This window comes from Ambystoma mexicanum, chromosome 2q (assembly GCF_040938575.1).
Source record: "Ambystoma mexicanum isolate Mex_15411 chromosome 2q, UKY_AmexF1_1, whole genome shotgun sequence".
Taxonomy (NCBI): Eukaryota; Metazoa; Chordata; class Amphibia; order Caudata; family Ambystomatidae; genus Ambystoma; species Ambystoma mexicanum.
The window spans coordinates 361,251,612-361,272,036 of record NC_090924.1 but is presented as its reverse complement, the minus strand read 5'-3'; the positions used below and the strand labels follow the sequence as shown (position 1 = coordinate 361,272,036).

At 51.0% G+C, this 20,425-nt stretch overlaps 1 protein-coding gene across 1 annotated transcript in view; it reads right to left on the bottom strand.

The window, feature by feature from the left end:
• PLK1 (polo like kinase 1) overlaps window positions 1–20,425 on the bottom strand; it is a 138,013-nt gene that overhangs the window by 81,366 nt on the left and 36,222 nt on the right. Inside the window, exons 3-7 of the mRNA XM_069647390.1 lie at window positions 12,626–12,770; window positions 11,936–12,029; window positions 11,266–11,485; window positions 10,789–10,941; window positions 10,603–10,680 (exon numbers count right to left, since the gene is read on the bottom strand). Of these exons, the coding sequence (XP_069503491.1) occupies window positions 10,603–10,680; window positions 10,789–10,941; window positions 11,266–11,485; window positions 11,936–12,029; window positions 12,626–12,770 (690 nt within the window). The remainder of the gene's footprint in view (window positions 1–10,602; window positions 10,681–10,788; window positions 10,942–11,265; window positions 11,486–11,935; window positions 12,030–12,625; window positions 12,771–20,425) is intronic.

Sequence of the window (20,425 nt, the reverse complement as noted above, 5' to 3'; positions counted from 1 at the left end):
TCGGTTTTGGTCTTTGAGGGTCTTTTGAGAAAACCCTTTGCATATGTCGCAGCTATCAGCCGAATGATGAGGGTGGAGGCAGTATATACAATCCATACGTCCGTCCCCCTCGTAAACCTTTTTCAATCCGCACGTCGCGCATGGACGGAACAGCGCTTTTCCTGACATGGAGGAAAGTTCTCCAACTCGTACACAACCTTGTACAAAATAGTAAGACGCAAGGAGATCACACTACTTTGGAGAAGGTTGAAATCTGAAGGGGAGCCGTAGGGGCGGGCCTCTTATACTGGACGGCCTACGGAGGATGCGTAGGCGGGTCCAAAAAGGACATAGATAGGACACAAAAGTGTCGGAAGTTTTCCTATAGGAAAAGGCTATATATGTGTACCAAGGGTCCCAGTCTGACGGGGAATATTCTAAGCATTTGAATCCATGAAAGATCCAATGTTGGAGAAGTTGGAGCGGGTGGGGGGTTTCGGGGCGAGAAGTTAAAGTAAGGTTGCCTTCTGGGGACTGCAATCTCAAAGGATCTGCTAGGGAAACCACTTGGGAAGCAGCTTAAGGTGCTGGTTGATACTCATGAAGGAACAAGTTACTTACCTGTAACTGTTCTCCAGCATGGGTCTGGCATGGATTCACATGCTCATGAATATTCCCCTTCGTCAGGCTGGGAATCCTCGGTAAAGAAAAAACCAGTATCAGTTTCGTTTCTGATCTGTTTTTCGTAGTAATAACCAATCACTGGTCTCTGCGTCATACTGACCACAGCCAATGACTGCCCTCTACCTAAGCACCGCCTCTGGCAGCCATCTTCAGATTTGGAAGCACGTGAAGTGGCAGTATGACCAAGTGAAGAGCCGCAGAGGGGTAGGCGGGAGGGTTCGCATGTGAATCCATGCCAGACCCATGCTGGAGAACAACAGTTACAGGTAAGTAACTTGTAACTTCTCCAGCATGGGGTCTGGCATGGATTCACATGCTCATGAATGAATACATAGCAGTACACACATGCACAACCACGGGAGGTGGCAAAGGCTCAACATTAAGCATTGCATCAAACTCAACATTAAGCATCTTACCTCCTCACCAGGCTCACCTCAGGCGAACAGGTTGCGCAGCACTGCTTGGCCGACCCTGGACTCCTCCCTGGAATCCCGATCGACGCAGTAGAACTTCGTGAAGGTGTGCGTCGACCTCCACGTAGCAGCCCTGCATATGTCCAGCAGGGGCACACCAGAAAGGAACGCCGTGGTAGCTGCGATCGCTCTGGTGGAATGGGCTCTCGGACGGCCAGGCAGCGGTCGGTTTGCCAACCGATGACAGTACATGATACAGCCGGAGAGCCATCTGGAAATGGAAGCCTTCGAGAGAGCCTTCCCCTGATTGACAGGTCCAAAGTTCACAAAGAGTTGTGACGTCTTCCGAAAACACTTTGTGCGGTCTACGTAGAACTTCAGCGCTCTAGCCACATCCAGCGAGTGCAAAGTCCTCTCAGCCGGCGATGAAGGCGACGGGAAGAATACAGGCAACACCAAGGGTTCGTTGAGGTGGAAGTCCGACGGTACCTTGGGCATGAAGGAGGGGTGCGTCCTGAGCACTACCCTCGTGTCGTGAAAAGTCAAGTACGGGGCATTGCAGGAAAGGGCCTGGATCTCTCCCACCCGTCGTGCGGAGGTGATGGCCACAAGAAACGCTGTTTTCCACGACAGAAACTTCAACGGGGCCAAGTGCAGAGGCTCGAACGGAGGTCCCATGAGCTTGGTCAGCACCACGTTGAGCTCCCACGCCGGGGCCGAAGCCTTCACCGGCGGGAACGATCTGAACAGTCCCTTCATGAACTTTCAGACGATGAGACCACAAGGACGTCCGCCCCGTGGTTCTGGTGTATCGGGAGATCGCAGCAAGATGAATGATGGACGCGTGTGCCAGTCCAGCTTTGGCCAGCGTCAGCAGGTACGGCAGTACTTGCGGGAGCCGTAATCCGTAGAGGGTTAATCTTCTGTGCGTGGCACCAGACAGAGAACCTCTTCCATTTGTGTCCGTAGCATTTAAGAGTCGAGGACGCCCTGGCCTTTGCAAGAACCTCTGCAGTCGGCCGGTATGTCGTATCCTCCAAACTCTAGCGCTGCAGGAGCCAGGCCTGCAAGTTCAGCGATTTCGGGTCGTGGTGGAGGATGGCGCCTCCTTCGCTGGAGAGCAGATCCGCGTCCACCGGCAGCTTGATTGGCGGGGACGCTGACAAGTCCAGAAGGTCCGGGAACCATATCTGCCTCGGCCACGCAGGTGCGAGGAGGATCATCCTGCACCGTGACCTCTTGAGCTGGTTGACGAGCCGGATTAGCAGTGGCAAAGGAGGGAGCGCGTAGAGGAACAGGCCCCCCCAGGGGAACGAGAAAGCATCGCCCATGCTCCTCGCCTGGGGAAACCTGCTGGCGAACCTCCGGCACTTGGAGTTAGTCGCCGTCGCGAACAGGTCGATCTGGGGTGTGCCCCACCGTCGGAAGAGGCGATCCACTAGATCCTGCCGTAGTTCCCACTCGTGGCACGAGCGCAGCTCCCTGCTGAGTGAGTCGGCGATGGTGTTTTTTATCCCTGCCAGATGAAACGGCACCAGAAACATCCCTGGGGCGACTGCCCAATGCCACAGGTCCTGCGCCTCCTTGGACAGTGCTGGGGACCTGGTTCCGCCCTGTTTCCTGATGTAAAACATGGTGGTGGTGTTGTCGGTGAAGATCCTCACCACCTTGCCCTTGAGGGACGGAAGGAAGGACCTGAGGGCCCAAAACACTGCACGGAGCTCCAGGACGTTGATATCTAGGGATTTCTCCGTCGGGAGCCAAAGGCCTCTTGCGTGCAGATTTTCGGTGTGCGCTCCCCACCCTTCCAGGGAGGCATCCGTGGTCACTGTCTCCTGGTGGGCTGGGGTCTGGAAGTCCATGCCCGCCGTCAGATGCGCGCGGGTGCCCCACCACCGGATCGCTCGTCGGAAACTCTCGTCGAGTGTGATCCTTTCCTCGAAGCTGCCCGTCGTTTGGATCCAGCGCGCGTCCAGGAACTCCTGCAACGGGCGCATCCGGAGCCTGCACATGGGAATGAGGTAGATGCAGGAAGACATCATTCCGAGGAGGGACTTGATGGACCTCACCTTGGCCACGTCGGCCACCAACATCCGCTGCACCTTGCCCAGGATGGTCCTGGTCCTCTCCTCCGACGGGGAGGCCAGAAGGGACACTGTGTTGAGCCTCGCTCCCAGAAACAGAGCGTCTTGCGCGGGCACCAGGTGGGATTTGGCGTAGTTCACGGAGAATCCCAGGTCCGTGAGAAGTTGGACGGTCCTTGCCGTGTGAACCATGGCGAGCTCCCTTGTCTTGGCTCGGATGAGCCAGTCGTCCAGGTAGGGGTAGACGTGGATCCCTTCGCGGCGCAGCTGAGCCGCCACCGGTGCGAGGCACTTGGTGAACACCCTGGGTGCCGACCGTAGACCGAAGGGGGGGCTTTGAACTGGTAATGACGTCCTTGGACCACAAACCTGAGGAATTTTCGGTGCCCCTTCAAGATGGGACTATGGAAGTAGGCATCCTCCAAATCCAACGACGACAGGAAGTCTCCTTCCTCCAGCTGACCCAGGACGTGCTGGAGGGTGACCATCCGGAACTTTTGCGCCTTGATGAACTTGTTCAGACGTCGCAGGTCCAGGATGGGGCGCCATCCCCCCGTCTTCTTCACGAGGAAGTATCTCGAGTAGACTCCGGAGCCCCGAAGCCTCTTTGGGACGAGTTTGATGGCGCCCTTCTTGAGCATCGCCTTCACCTCCAGGAGAAGTTGAGGGACGTGAAGTTCTTTCCTGGCCACGGGGGGGGGGGACGCGCGGACACTTTCTTTGAAACTCGAGCGCGTGGCCCCGGGCCAAGGCGTCCAGCACCCAACGGTCGGTGGAGATGGACTCCCACACGCTGACGAAGCTCGCCAGCCGGCCTCCCACCGGGGTGCTTCGGTGGGGGCCCGACCCCCCGGCCGGTTCAATCCTGCTTCGACGAGGCTTTAGCGCCTTGTCCTTGGCGACGACAGCGGGGTCCGCCAGACTTGCCTCGTCCTCTGTAGGCCTCCCGAGACGACGAGCGGGCCGCTTGACGGTAGGAGGAGAAACCGCCGCCGGAACCTTTGGAGGCGCCCTTGCCTCCGCTGCTCCGAAAGGGCGTCCGTCTTTGTTGCAGAACTCCAAGGGCCCGGGCCGTCTCCGTGTCCGCTTTAATGGCCTGAAGGGAATCGTCCACTGTTTTCCCAAACAGGTTATTCCCATCGAAGGGCATGTCCAGGACTCTGGTCTGAACGTCTTGACGGAAGTCCGTAGCCTTGAGCCATCCACGCCGCCTAAGGCAAACGCCGTTGCCCAACTGGCGGAACCCAGTGTCGGCGATGTCCGTCGGAACGGTAATGGCGTGGTCCGAAGCCACCTCACCTTCCTGCAGGATCTCCAGGGCCTCTGCCCTCTTGTCGTCCGGCAAGAAGTCCAGCAGGGGAGCCAGTTTGTACCAGAGCTCCCTGTCGTATCGGGCCACGATAGCCAAGGCGTTGGCAGCTTTAATCGTCGTCGCTGCAGACGAGATGACTCTGCGTCCCATAGCGTCCAATTTCTTTCCCTAGCCGTCCGGTGGGGAAGTCGATGTGGAGGCCGCACCCCCCCCCCTGCTTTTTTCCTGGCCGCCGCGGAGACGGAGTCCGGGGTAGGCTGCGCCCGGAGGCACAGGGGGCCGTGTCCGGGACCCGGTACTTTTTCTCGTACCGGTCTCTTCTAGCTGGCGTCGTGGAAGGGTTCTTGAGGAGGGCGAGGCCCTCATCCCAAATTTCGTCCAATAGAGGCACCGCGAGGACCGTCTTCCTCTTGGCCTCGCGCCGCTGATAAAGGAAACCTTCCTTCTCCTCAGGGCAGAGTTGGAAAAGCTCGGATGCCCTGGCGATCATTGAGTGGAACGATCCAATCTCGTCGGGCGGAGAAGCCCTGGTGGGAGGCGACGGTACCTCATCGTATACCTAGTCGTCCGTACCCGTCGCTGCCGTGTCAGTCCCCGTATCATCCCCTCGGGTGGACGGGGAGGAGGGCTGGAAGGGGCACGACGGCTGAAAAGGAGGTGGAGGGTGGATCCTTCTTTTCTTGGTAGGGGGACCCGGTTCTGGGTCCCCCGACGGGAGAGGTTCCGTCGGCAACGGTAGTCTCGTCCTTATCTCTGAGCATAAGGACTGTATAGCCACCAAAATGGCTGCAGAGTTGTCTCGCGGCGCTGGCAGAGGGGAATCCGACGGGCGATCAGGGGCCCCGTCGGCACCCTCGACGATGTCGTCGTCCCCTGCGTCGGGATCCATCCCGACGGGCCGGTCTTCCACGCCGAGGCCGTGGCTTAAGACCTCGACCAGCTCCTCCTCCGAGGTTGAGGCCGAATCTACGACAACACCCTGCCCCCCCCCCCTTTTTCTTCCGCACGGGGGATTTCACGGGGGTCCTATCGATGGGCACAAAAGAGGACTCCCTCCGAGGTGGCAGGGAGACTGAGCCCCGAGGTCGCCACCACTGGTGTAGCCTCCACAGGCTGAGCCAGGGCCGCCGCAACAGTTTCGATAGAGGGCTTGGCCGGATGGATTAAGGCCTTCACCACCTTAGGTGCGCTCACCGCCTTATCCTTGAGGGGGGGGGGGGGGGGGGGGAACACTGCCTCGCTCCCCCTCCGCCTTGGAGCTCGACCGGGGCCTCTCCAGGAGCTTCGCCGGGTGCTCGGCCTTCCTCTTACCCGACCCAGAGCGTTGGCTCGTGGTTGATGGTGCCGGGGAGGGTGCGCCCTGCCTGGCGCCCGTAGAGTCCGACCGTTCGGCGCTCCCGGTGCCAGCGGACTCGCGGTGCTTGGCCTTATGTTGGACCCCCGTCGCCGGGGCGTCCTCAAAGGTCTTAGAAGACCGCTCGGATTTCTTCCTCTTCTTCTCGCCGGACGGGCTCTTCCCTTCTAGCCAGTTGGCGAGACGTTGATGGCGGTCCTTCATGGTCCGCTCCGACATGTTGCCGCAAAACGCACAGTCCTTCTCCACGTGCGTCTTGTCCTCATGTAGGCAGTAAAGACAAAAAGAGTGTTCGTCCTCCTTGAAGACGTTCTGCAGCTGGCATCCAGGGCAGACCCTGAACAGCTTTAAGGGCGTCGAGCTTCCCTTCTCCTGGGCCATGACCGGGCCTGAGAAACTTCTGGAGTCCTCCAAAAGCGTAGCTCGACGAAATCTTCACCCTTGAGGGGCGCAGACGAATCCGAAACGGGTGCCCGTTGATCGGATGGAGAGTCGGTGGAGCTTGAGGCTCTTTTGACTGAAAAAAACCGAAGTTTTTGAGAAAAAACGTGAAAAAAAATAGCACCAACGCTCGAGAGCAATAGCACGAGGATCCCAACACATGAACGTGCGGTAAAAATCTGAAGATGGCTGCCAGAGGCGGTGCTTAGGTAGAGGGCAGTCATTGGCTGTGGTCAGTATGACGCAGAGACCAGTGATTGGTTATTACTACGAAAGACAGATCAGAAACAAAACTGATACTGGTTTTTTCTTTACCGAGGATTCCCAGCCTGACGACGGGGAATATTCATGAGCATGTGAATCCATGCCAGACCCCATGCTGGAGAATAGTTGTACAATGATTGTAATCCGTTTTTGGCCCATTTAATAATTTACTGTAGTGAAGGGGTTTGAGTGTTTTTGCAATAGTTTGTTGCCCATTGTGCCATTCGGGTGTTTGTGGCTTCCAACCCTTGTACTGGCCTGCCACTAGAGTGCAGTCTCTGGGGTGTAGTACTTTGTGTCTGGCTTTCTCCCAGTCCCGCCCACCTCCCCCGATTGGTACATCCACCTGTTCCCAGGGCAGCCCTCTGCCCGTGCAGCCCCTGCAGCTAGGGGCCCCAAGGCAAAGGGCAGCACCCCAGAGGCGGCTTCAGATTTTGTCCGTAGGTGTCAGCAAGTGAATCCAGCAGCAACCATCAAGGTAGGAGTGGCCTGGGTGGGGAGTAGAGCAATCCCTACTCCAGAAGCCCTGCCACTACCTGCCCTCAGACCATGATATTAACACTAACTAGATAAAATTGTGAACACTAGCCTGCGTCGCATCTAGACAGGATTTTGAAGATGGGCCAGTGCCACATTTGGCTAGAGTTGTGAATAATAGCGTGAGTCATATAGACAGGATTGTCTATGTTAGCCAGTGCCGGATCTAGATAGAAATGCAGAGATATTCACGCGCCACATCTAGAGAGTGGACATTTAGTACATATCACTTCTAGATAGCAAAGCCAATAACCAACCCACTAACAATTTCATCCCTCTCAAACTAACCAAACAACAACAAACCGCACAAACTTCACAGCAACAACAAAACCACATAGCTTTGCACAACAGCACACGACGGCTACCGATGAGACAGTACCCCCAAGCTCAGTGAACTGTGTTAACCGAACGAGCAGCACATCCTCTGCTCTCTTGCACTGACCCCGCATGTTCCCACTAACTCACCCCCACCCCCTTTCATTTTCAGATCCGCCAGAGGACCACTACAGTGGTGATAGTGTGCGGTACAAATATCCATTAAACGTCACCAGGCAGTTCGAAAGGCTTGCGTTGCAAAGCTACAAGAACCACATTGAGGTCCCAGACCAGATGCAGCCTATGCATGGAGGAAAACACCTAGACAACCCTTTAAGGTGGACCTTAACCACCAGGTTGGATACCGAAAACATGCTCTGGGGAATTCTTGTAAGCCCTGATGTCGGCGAAATGTGTAGCAAGTATCCATCTGAACTAACCTGCCTGGTGTGCTTTTAAAGCCAGTGCCTCATCCAGGGGACCGGTGGTGCAAACCCTTTTCGCAAGCCCAAGGGCGAAAATATAGTTCATTTGCTTTTATACTCTGACCGAGTCCAAGGGCCTCCTAGCCTGCTGAATTCTGTCCTAGTTGTCATCTGAAAATTGATCATACTGAAGCCTCAGTTGATAAGGAACCAGTCTGCCAAGGCCAGTTCGGCTGGGTCTGGATGCTCGACTTCCCCGCCCTGCTGCATGGGACCCAGGGTGCACAACTGCAGCAGATCCAAAAACCAGGGTCTCAAAGGCCAGTGGTGCAACCAGAATGAGGCTGCAGCTCACAGAACATGGAGGGTCCACTGGAGCAGAGGGGGTGGCCAGGAATGTGTAACCCTGCAGCCATGCCAGCAGGTCTGGCAGGCGTCTCCAGTAACCCCCAACCTGCCCATTTGGGGCATTTGCCATTCAGGAGAGATGCAAACAAGTCCAGGTCTGCAAACCACCCCAACGTTGGAATAGGGGTAACAAGGAGGCACCACACAACTCCCACTCGCAGGTGCTGAACCCTAAGCGACTCAGTTGTGATCAGATTCTCCATTGCTGTCCCCAGAAGGTGGACTGCTGAAATCCAATGAAAGTGTAATTCCCAGATCGAAACCGCCTCCATGAAAGGGGGAGTCAAACGGCTTGCTCAGTTAAAACATAGTAGAATAGTCAGTCCTGAGAAGAACAGACTTGTCCCAGATTAGGGGCAAACAGGCGTTGAGGGCCAGGTTTACTGCCCTGAGAAGACTGATGATGAATCGTATTAGGGTAGTCTCCGTCGGGTGAAGGGAAACATTGCCAGCCACCAGCGAAAACCAGGCAAAAGGAGTGGAGGAAGACAATGGTTTAAAATACAAAGAGGCCGTATCCACCACAGAAGAATGGGGCTGCGGGTGGGAGGCAAGGAGGATTGGCTCCGCATCAGTCAGCCTAAACCTGCTGTCCAACCTTTTCCATCTGGGCGTTGGCCCTGGGTTTCTCCCAGACCCTCTACACCAGCTGCAGAACATCATTCTGGTTGGGCATACCAGACCATGGTGCACTTCCCCAAGACCTGCCAGCACACCCTACTCCAGTCCCCACCCCCAAAGAATTCCGCCAGGCCCTAGGCCTTAAAGGATGCCAAGAGCCAATTGCCCTGGGCGTCAGTCATTACCCCCCCGCCCCCCCATCACCCCTTTCCACAGGCCGAGGGGAATACAGGCCCAAAGGGGCACCCGGGTCCACAGACTGGCCCAACTGTTGGGGGGGGCAGGGGCATCCGTACAACCAGGAGCACTGAAGGAGTAACCAGGAAGGGGGGAGGGGGGGGGGGGGGGCAGGGTGGCTGGGATGACTTTCACAATGTCCTTCAGGAGGCCCTTCATCTGAGTGGAGCACATAAGGAAGAGCTTGCAGCAGTACTCACTAGCCACCGGGTTCCGAGGGGCCCTACTGCTCCTGAGGCGGCTGGTGCGTGTAGCTCTATGGCTGTGATAGGTAGATGTAACTCTGTGGGGGACAAAAACGCTACACTGTAGGATCCACTGCCGCTTCCAGAGGAAATGGGCTAGGATCGTCCTGCAAAGTCATGCGATAGGCGAAAGCACCGGCGGACTCTGAACCGGATCAAAGATGGCTGCCGGGCAGGCTCTGCCATGTGCTGTGCCATTTTGAAGCCTTGCGCCATGCCCTGGGAAGGGGGGCGTGGAGGCCCTGAGCCCTCAAAAGCAAGAGGATACAGCTCCGGTCTTGCACCCGAAGCAGAGGGGGTTGACCTCAGATCCCTATGGTAGGCACTGAGCCCTCAGCCGGGAGTCGCAACGCCCAGGTTCAGAGCCTCAAAAGCAAGCTCCAGTAGGACGGGAGCCCTCACAGCACCTGTGCCGGATCTAGCCAAGCGCCAACCCTTCGATGTGGCACTATCCCCAAACATGGGGTAGATGAGGACAAGCCTGATTGTCCTTTAAAGGACAGCCTGGTAGTGCCAGAGCCCCTCGGCTTGGGAGCAGGTAGCCTTATAGGCCTCGGGCCTGCCAGAAACTGAATACCAGGAACCCAATCCGTGGGAACTAGAGGGAGCTGTGCCAAACAGAGGGCCTGTCCGGAAGAGAGGCCCTGGAGACGAAGTGTGGAAGCTCTCCATCCACTGCAAACAGCGATTCTTTAATGTCATGTGACTGAGCTTGCTGCAGGGCATACAGTCCCAGTGGTGGTCGGGCCCCAAACACTCAAGACAGAGTGCATAGGGGTCCGAGGCTGGGCATAAGCAGTCGCAAGGGGCATCATGTGAATCCTCCAACAGCCGACTTGCCAGTGAGGCCCCCGAAGGGTAGTAAAATAAGAATTGAAAAAACAAACTGGTTGCAAGCAAAAGTCGAACGCTGGCTGCTAAGCCCGACATCGTACGTGCAGAAAATGGGACTGAGATGAGGCACCAGAGGCCGGGCCTCGGCAGGACGTTCCCACACCCAAGGCCACACCCTATACAAAATTTTAAGAGGAAACTCACTACCAAAGGTTCTGGTATCATCCCCATGTTGGGGGACACCACACAAGGATAGAGGGACAGGACGTACAAGTAAAACTATAGGTGCACATACTTGGGGCTAAAACTACTGAATTTAGACCCGAATGGTGAAGATGCAGCATACTATAGAAGAAATTAACAATATCACTTACAAGAAAACTCTTCAACCATAAAACTGCTTGGGATTAGTACAATAAACATACTGTAGCAATGGATGAACTACATACCCAATCCATACTTGTCCGAGTAATCAACCCATTTGCTAACCCAGAAGATGGGATTGCAGGCAGGATCCTCAGCTTCCTCTAAATAGAAAAAATTAAGGAACAGTTATTTGCAGTCACATAACTTGACCTGGCAATAGGTCAGTCCCACATCCCCATCAAAACCAGTTTGCAAAGTTCACTTCTCACCTTGCCTGATGAGTGCCCGTTCAGACGGCTTGGCAGCAATAACACTAGTTAGCTGCTGGAGCATTTCAGAGAGGTAGCAGTCAATAGGCTCAGCAATCAAGTCGTCATCCTTCTCAGACTGTGCTTGCTTCTCAACCATGGGGCTCTCGGGACCTGGGTAAAGGTTAGTTATAACATGGTGTAAAGGTTCATGCCCAACTTTTCCATAGCCGATTTGGTGACCATGCTTAACACTGGAAGTTAATGCGTTTGCACTTCACAAGCCCAAAAATTACAGGGCGTATATCCATGCAAAACATTAGCATTCAGAGAGGACAACTAATTTGAAAGACAAAGCAAGGAAGCAAACGAATTAGAGGACGACGAATGTATGAACAGTGCGACATGTGCCTCACAATGCTATGATCAGGTCAAATGGGTGAGGTAGAACCAAACATTTTAGCTCATGCAACACCCACTGCTACTGTTCCAACCAACCTTTGTTGAGAGCTGCAAGAGGTCTTCGAGCAACTGTCTCAATACTGCTTGGAGCAATTGAAAACCGAGGGGGCACAGTCAGGCAGGTGGTGGGGAGCCGGGCCGGGATGTACCCAGATGTGAAGAAGTCATCATTCAGAAGCTCGTCTATGGTAGGGCGGGTTGCAGGGTCAGATCTCAGCATCCTCTGGATGAGACTAGCAGCTACAGGGTTAATGTGCTGCAATGAAGTGTGAAATGGAGAAGTCAGACCGTGATCAAGAATGGAATCTGCAGTGGCGCTTATGGAACATTCATAAAAGTCAATGAAACGTGCCATCCAATTTCCATTTAGTAGTTGCATCATTAATACTCTTGCATTCTCAATAGAAAGCTACAGTCTTTGTGATTGACTGAGGAGAGTGTAGGTGAGATTTTACATGCACTAGCTGCAAATGCCATCAAAAAGCTTGCTCCCAGCTCAAATTTGGAAACTTCGCTCCAGGATGTAAAAGTGGCAAGGTTTAGTGTATATGCACTAGAGCTAGTTAGAGCAGTTCAGATGCAATGCAGAAATTCATGCTCAACCTTCCAAAGGCAACTTTACAAATTCATGGAAAAATCCACAAGTATTTGGAAAAGAAGCCCATTACTGTGGTCTCACAAAAGGTCTGCTGCAATGAAGACTTACCTTAGGAATAGTGTATTCATTCTTCTTGATCCGCATGTAGGTTTCCTTAAGACAGGATGTTTCAAAGGGAGGCTTTCCAACAAGTAAAGTGTACCTGAGTGGGATAGGCACAGTAATCGATCATTGATAAGGTTTCAGCGTTATGAACACTCCAAGACACACAAGCGATTAAGTTGATGTTGCTCAAATCTGTAATGATTTGAGCTTTAGCACCATTGCTCCCACTACTGCAACTCATTTACTGATTGGCACATCTAACCTCTCAACCCCATTTATTTCAATGTACCCATTGCTGATACAATCCCCACAACCACATGAAGTAGGACTCCTGCTCTTCAGGGCCATTGCTCCACTAATCAGACTGCACCCTCCCAATTCACAAGCCCTCATTAGGAAGACAACGCCCGAAGTCGTGGCCATGGTAGCATCTGGGAGGACTGCTCACATTTGTAAAGTTAAAGGCAGACCCGGCCCTCCAGAAAGAGGGGCCATCAAGCCTAATTTCAAACTGTCCAGGCAAATGATTTCACCCACAAGTTAAGTCTCATATCCAGCATCATACGACCGGTCTCATGGCCCTTGTAGTACATGACGAAAGTGAGGTTAGCCCACCCCTCAAGAAATGCTGTACAGTACAAACATCAAGCATCAGATACAATAAGTGGTGCCCTACCTGGACGAAACACTTACATAATGCAGCCGATGGACCAGATATCCACCTCAAAACTGTGCCCCTTCTTGCCCAAGACCTCGGGAGCAATGTAATTTGGGGTGCCACATAGTGTTTTCTTGCGTTCACCATCAAACTCAACCTTTGTCGCCAAACCAAAGTCACCTAAAGAAAAGGATTTGGTTTAGGTATAGGTCAAATTAAATCAGATTGTTGCTGAACAACGCTAAACGGGCCATCCACGCAGCCAAAAAAAAAAAATTCCCATGAGTCAAAGTATCTCAAGCAACAGCTGATGAAGGTAGTCAAATGTAACAAGGCAATTTTTGTGAATTACTAAAATTAGTAGAATTCAGGAGTTGGTTTTACCTTTGCGGGTGTACCACCAATAACCCCCCTCACTTTCTATACCACCATATATTGTCAGGACAACACGTTTTCACGTAATTGATGGGATGAGAACTGGGGTGTAGAAAGGTTATGGTCACATTCTTGAATTAAATAAGCTATTCTATAGCATACGACTACTACAGAGTGCCCCGCTTGTATTGTGGTTTAACAGAAAATTGAACTGCAGGTATATTTAAGCTGCTCAGTTTTGTATCCAATTACTTGACCCAACCACAATGGTAATCTGCCCACAATGCAGGAGGGTGTAAAATGTGCACCGTCCACTGGCTGGTGATAGTGTGCTGCATGTATAGAATTGAGGTGGCAAGTAACGTTATGGCGAGCTAGTAGCTTGCAATTGATGCAGGCATCAAACAATGCAGCTTAGAAACTGGTAGGCAATCCCGCGGCAGCCATGTTTAGGGGCCCAAAGAGAAAACTTGCTCAAGTGGTTACAGGATGAACATACCATTCTAAGACTAGCAGTTAAGCAAAAGATGGCCATTAACTTTATTTGGGTCCTTCACCATTTAAGGTGAATACTGAAGTAAAATTCAACATACAATGTATATTTGCGAAGTCACTTTAAGATTGTAATTTATTCTATTCCCCTGCACCACATAAGTAGTTCAAAAACAAGCCGTTGATTAAAGCATTCAATGGGAGAAATTGTTCCAACAAGCACCGTCAATAATCCAAGGTGTTCTTTACAGTACCAAAGTCTTCAGCATAAGCCGGCAGGGATTGGTCGCAGGTACCATCAGAGCAGAAAATTAGCTTTAAAGAGCCATAAAACATGCAACAGCGCCGACCTTGGTCGCTAGGAAGGGGCAATATTATGGTCCTTGCTGGGGGAGTGAGAAATTTTTTTTGTTAAGCTTGGTATATTGTTTTTTTCTTTATTAATATCAGTTAGAGTTACCGAGCGACTTAATGCGTCTGTCTGCGGGTGACAGAGAAAAAACCAACTCAGTATAAAAAAATTATATACTCTTACATGAGGCACCAAGTCTAGTTTTAGACTTATGCTTTTAATTATTTCCACAGAATTTTTCTCCCTCATGGGTTTCCCCTGTGATATTTTTGGCTAAGGTGCCTTTTTCAAATCTGGGCATTAACATCTTTCATCCTGTCTGCCTTGTTTTTATGTTACTGGGAAAATCCCACCTTATTTCAGATCAATTTTTCCTCGTGTTTGTCCCTTCGTGCCGGCTCTCATATTCCGAAGAGGCGAGCCAACGCGAAGGGACGACCGCAGGAGAAAATCTGAAATAAGTAGTAACATGGTGTTAAGTATAAGAACAAGGCCGACAGGATGAATGCTGTTTATTAATGCCCAGATTTGAAAAAGGCACCCTCGCCAAAACACGTCATCATAGGGGCAACCCATGAGGGCGGAGAACAATTCTGTGGAAATAAAAGGATGAAAATCTTAACCTAGACTTGGCGGCTCATGCAAGAGTAGACAATTATTTGTTTGCACTGCATTTTTAACCGCTATCTGCCCACTGGCACCCTTGCTTTATGACCAACAAAAGGTCCGCAATATTTGCTTAAAGGAACGGTTCGCCCAAAAATGTTTATTTCAAAAATAGATAGGCAACATAAAAAAAAAAAAAAAAAAAAAAAAAAATTGGCGTTTTTTTCCGAAGTCCTTATGTAAATCGAGCAAAAAAAAATTGAAAAAGCAAGCACATGGGCGCATCCATTTTGTGAAATGGCTGCCCGCCTGTGCTGGCTTTTGCAGCACTAATAAAGGAAAAGCCAGCCAGCTGTAGTAAACAAAAGCTACCACTGGGTGGCTTTTCCTTCATTGGTGCCGGGACTCGGGGGACGCGGACCGGAGGCTACAGGCAGAAAAGCTGCATCTCGGTAAGTGCCATTTATTTTTTTAAAAATAAGCACTAGCTGCGTTTTTTTTTCCCCTACGTTTTCCGGGCTGTAGGAGCCCGGAAAACTTAGAAATAAAACCACAGCTCTAAAAACGTATTTATGTTTGCGGTCGCTTTTGAAGCGACCGCAAACATAAATACAACGCGGTTGTGTTTGAAAACGCTGCGGTTTTTCTTTCCAAGTTTCCCCAGGCTCCTCCGGCTCGGAGGAGCCTGAGAAACTCAGAAAGAAAAACTGCGCTTTCAAACACAACTGTGTTGTGTTTCTGCCTTCCGTGGCTATCACTTTGGTTCTCCAGTGCTCTCCAGAGACTCGCTGCCACAACCGCCATTGACTTGGTGAAAACCCTTGAGGCAGAGGTCAGCCTGAATGGCAGAACTCAAAATGGATAGTGAGAACAGGAACTTGGCCAACGTCAGGTACCTTCTGTACACCTGAAGGTTCAATGACACCCAGTGTTGCAGTTGGAGGGCCTAAAGGATCTGAGAAAGGGTAACCATCTTGAACTTGCCCTTCCCGCGGAACTGAGGTGTCTCAAGTCTAACATGGGTCTCAGTCCTTCTTGGGGGGGATTAGAAATTACAGGGAGTACCAACCCATGTTCCGCTACAGGTACTGGTTCTATAGCACTTCAAGCAGGGTCAAAATATCCTGCACAAGGAGCAGATCTGGAATCTTGAAAGCTGTTCCTCGGTGGATGATATAGGCCTTTTTAGAAAGCAGTAACCCAGGGTTAGTTTCCAGTGCCCATGCATCTGAAGTAATGCCCTGCCATTCTTACAGATGACGTGAGAGCCTGCCTCCACTGGGGGTCTTGTGGGCTAAGGCCTAGAGATTTGAGGTGGAGGGCAAAGTAGCTGTTGCTCGGGCGTACTTCTTACCTCTCCCACAACCACCACAAGGGAATATTCGACTAGCCGGTCCTCTTGCCCTTCCAACTGAGGAATAGAAATGGACTTGAACCTCCAAGATGTTGTACTAAGACTGTTGAGGCTGTCTGATTGCGACACTAAGACTTTGCTGCCGCTTTAGAGCTCTGTAGCTTCTCTAGACCATCAGCCTTGCTGCCAAACAATTGAGACATCAAAAGGCATGTTGAGAAGCCTGGATTTTCAACCCTGCATAGCACAGTACTAGTCACCATGGATCTGCTATATCTGCAGTATCCAAACCTGACTGAAGGCACTTGCACATTGCCCCCTTTCCATCCTTGAAGATAGCCAGGAAGCAGTCTTTTCCCCTTCGGGAATGTGATCACCCGTCATTGCTATGCAAGCCAACAGGGTGAATGTAAACAAGGCAAGTGTGGCATTTTGCCCGACTTTAAAGCCATGCTACCAGCAGTAAAGACTTTGAATGCTCAAGCATCCACCCGTTCGTCATTCCAGTCTGTAGTAATAGGGTATGCAGATTGTTTGGTGGATCACTATAGTGTCTGGTCCGTCAAATATGCTACTGGACATCCTGTACTTCCTAGAAGTTTTTTGCAGAAACAGTGTGGAGATTCCCAACCTTTTTTTTTGGGAGAGCAACATGAAATTGACCTACTGGATCAAGGTCCACAGATCTAATTTTACAGTCAAATTATCCTGCTCAAATGGAGCAGGCCCTTCTTCATCGTATAAATTCCACCACCTTGCTCATCAGTTGCCTATGAGGCATCCGCATGGTCAGAGGGGCCCGGTTTCACAAATTCGAATTCTGGTGCTGCACCTACACCATTGGCTGTTTGACGATTTTCATACAAATCAATCCTGACGCCTCTGAAATTAATGCATCTGGACATTTAGAGTACCATATTGCAAGCAAAAAGGTGGAGTATCATCAGGAGGCTCATTGATTTTAGAACTTTCTTTGGGCAAAGGCTTGTAATCTTTTCCTGTGTCTTTCGAGGTTTCAATAAAGTAGTCAAGAACAACTTTGACGCAGGCATTGATGCTCTGATGTAGATGATGGCATTGACCAAGTTATGGCAGATTATGGCATTGAACCAGTTATGGTTGCGGTTATCTGGAAGAGGCCCTCAAAGGGCTGAATGCTCAACAGAAGTAGCGATTTCTTGTTGGTTGGTTCGAGGCTTTGATGGCTCTCAATGAGAATCAGACGTGTCCCCAAACTCAAGGGTGCACAGGATTTAATCTTAGACTTCCCTTTATGTAGACCAACAGGGGCATAATCTTTCCCCTCTTTGAGGGGATGGAGGGAGGGGGTGGGGGTCAGACTGCCTTCTTAAGAACATTTCTCCTCAAAATGCATCCCATTTGGCCGGTGTGTCAAATTTGGTCAGGCATGTGATTCTCTGAGGGGAGTAATCACTTGAGGTCGAAGGGGGATTTGCAACATTGTTTCTTAGCGATCTTGAACAAAGACAGTGACATGATCAGCGCTGAAATGGAGATCTTTTCCTAGATCTTAACCGTCAAGGAGACTCAAATCGGATTTTCTTCCAAGGCGACTTCAAAGGGTTCCTACCTACCACTAATTTACCTTTACTCTTCGAAGCGAAAGCAGTCAGAAAAACAGAACTGAAGCCAATGGGTGCTGAGTGAGCCATGTATACTGGTGATGACGTAGACAGTCGAACGGAGAGCCTCGAGGGACAGGACCAGTGCACAGCACCATCAGACAAAGATGCAGCAGAGGCTGGCAATTAATAGATTAACGTGGGAGGACAATCTATGCGAAATACTGTTACAGGCAAGTGACAGACTTTGTGCATTGGATTTCAGATTCACATACTAGTATTGAATACCAGGTAGTAAACATACCATGCACGCATTGTAGTCGAGAATTTCTCTACATAAACAGAGCAATTGCACAGAACATATATGCTAGGAGAGAAAAAAGTAGGGAAACCTTGGCTGCTCCTACCTTAAGCGAACAGGTGCCAAAGGACAGCCCGTTTGACATTTCCTTTCTGGTATCTTCCCCAGAAGTAATGCTTGGCAAACGTACGGAGTGTGTTCCATGTGGGCGCTCGTCACACATCCTTCAGAAACACTCCTGCCTGGAATGCTTGCCCCACCCCCCCAAACTTCCACACCCTTGGACGAGTGCGCTGTCATAGAAGGCAGTGGGTTGCCTCTTGACGGATGAGTGGGAGATAGTAACCCAACAACATACCTTATTTGGAGCTGCATTGCCCCTCGGTGTTACTGATAAAGTAAATGTTCTTGAAGTGTCCAAGGAATAGTGTCAGTTCAGCTGCTGTTCAATTAAAGTAATTTGCGACAGACCTTAGCAATAAATTCGGGCGTGGCCCAAGAATAACCTGATGGTTCTGAAAGATCGTGAAAGGTAAGGTGGTTCAATGGATAGTGCCTGCAGCTCCTCATGCGCATGGCTGAAGTGATGGCCACCAGAAAGGCCACCATCGATGATAGAAAACGTAAATTGCACTTGGGTTCATAGGGCGCTCCCCTCAATGCCATCAAGACTGGACTCCAGGACGGGATGGACTCCAGGACGGGATGGGCCTTCCTCCCCCAGAGAACAAACTGCTGTGCCGGAGCACTAAAGTCTAGTGTGAGACTATGAAACTCACTGCTAATTACCAGCACAAGACTGGCTGGATCATGTTGAAGTAACTTGCCCGCGTTAGACAGGTGCAGATTGGACCAAGACAGATGGTGTCTCTTGTGACATTTGCCGAAGTGTTGTGTAGCACGCCTGAAAGGCCCATGTCAGGGCTACTAGGATCATCCTGCATGGTGGCTCCTTCATTCTCCTCAGTATGTGTGGTATCAGCAGGGTATGGGAAAGCTGTAAAGAAATGTCCCTGTACACTCCAGCGAGAAGGAGTCTGGAGGCAAATGGCTGCACTCTGCGACTAGATCAGATTAATGTGCTTGAGGGCCCACAAGTCTTTGCGCTTCCAGCAACACTCGCCTTACTTGAAGATCTCCCAGTGAGCACCCCATCCCAATAGGAATCTGTCTGGAGCAGTAATGTCGACACGAGTGAAAGTACGCCCACCAGCGTAATCCCTCATGAAAGGTTGGTGAGAGGCGTACAATGTCTTTCCACGAGTCATTGATCTGGGTCCACTGGCGGTCTAGTTCTTCCTGGATGGGCCTCATTCATAGCCTGCAATTCTGAATGAGGAAGATTCAAGATCATATCATGCCCCAATTGGGACTAGGATAGTTGTACCTTGTACGATACATTCTCTCGAAACCAATAGTCCTAGCATCACCATCACTCTGGTTATCACATGCATCTAGGTCTGCCCCCAGAAAGAGGTCTGTGCTGGCAGATTTTTCCTGTTGGTGGTAAAGCTGAGGCATTTAAGCAGGGTTGTGGTTTGCACCACTGCCCTTGACGCTGCTCTTGGAGAACATCGCCTTATGAGCCAGTCATCCAAGTACAGGAAGACCTCTACTGCCGATCAGGACACGTGCAGCTAGCTGCACCAGACACATGGTGCCAACTTTAGTGAACTGGTATTTGTCTTTCCTAACCGAGACTACAGTTGTACATTGGTATATGAAAATAAGCATCCTCCAGGTCCAGGGTAAGAAATTTGCCTTTGTTTAACCATGGGAGAGCCATTTGAGGCAGCGTATCAATTTGAGGGCCGTTCAATCTAGAAATGGACGGTAGCATCCATTTCTTTCTGATCAGGAAATTTTAACAGAACCCTTTCCCTTTGTGTTGGAGCAGAACCAGCTTTCTGCTTTAAGTAAAAGTTGCTCTACCTCTGCTGCTAGTTGTAGTAGATGGACTTCTCAGCGGCAGAAGAGATCGGGTGGAAGATGGTCACAAGTGGGTATTACAGGTGGTGCAAGGGATTTGCTAATCTACCCTCCCACTGGGTTGGGATGCATGAGGCGCAGCATCCCAGGGCCGATTTGGCCAGACCCCTTCTGCCTTTCTAGGACAGATATCTGGAAGATGTTTGCCACTAGACGAGCCTTGCGCCTGAAGTATCTGTACTTGGTTCCTGCAAGTTACCCTGCTTCGCGTTATGCTTTACACGCAACTATATTACATATAGAAACTATAACTATTTAAAAGAATAGCCAATATGCGCTATGCTTCCCATTCTTCCTCCTCCATGTTTGCCTAATTACAACAGCAAGAGCTGCACAAAGGAGCCTGTAAATTGGTTATTCTCCCAAATGCTACTTTCCCTTTGTCAGATAACCTGTTGACAACCTTTCCAGACATCAGAACCATCATACACGAGGATACTGGAGCTCAGGTATTTGATCTCAACACCCCCTGGTATGGGCTGCGCCATAATCTCTAAAGACAACCGTCTGGCTAGATTGTTAGAAGCAACCTTTAAAGACCGTTGAAATATTCAGTAATTATCACAGGCAGTATGCCTTGTGGCCCTCCAAAATAAGTCGCTTTTAGATGGGATACAGAAAAAGGCGGCGCATGCAAAATTCTAGGGGCAGATTGCTGTGTCTATATGTCCAACACCCACTTCTAGTCGCAAAGCAAAAAGGAAGATGCATGGTATTGCTGACCGCGCCCACTAGCAAATGGGATCTTACCAGCTGCTTTTGGCCCATCCACTCTTTTGGCTG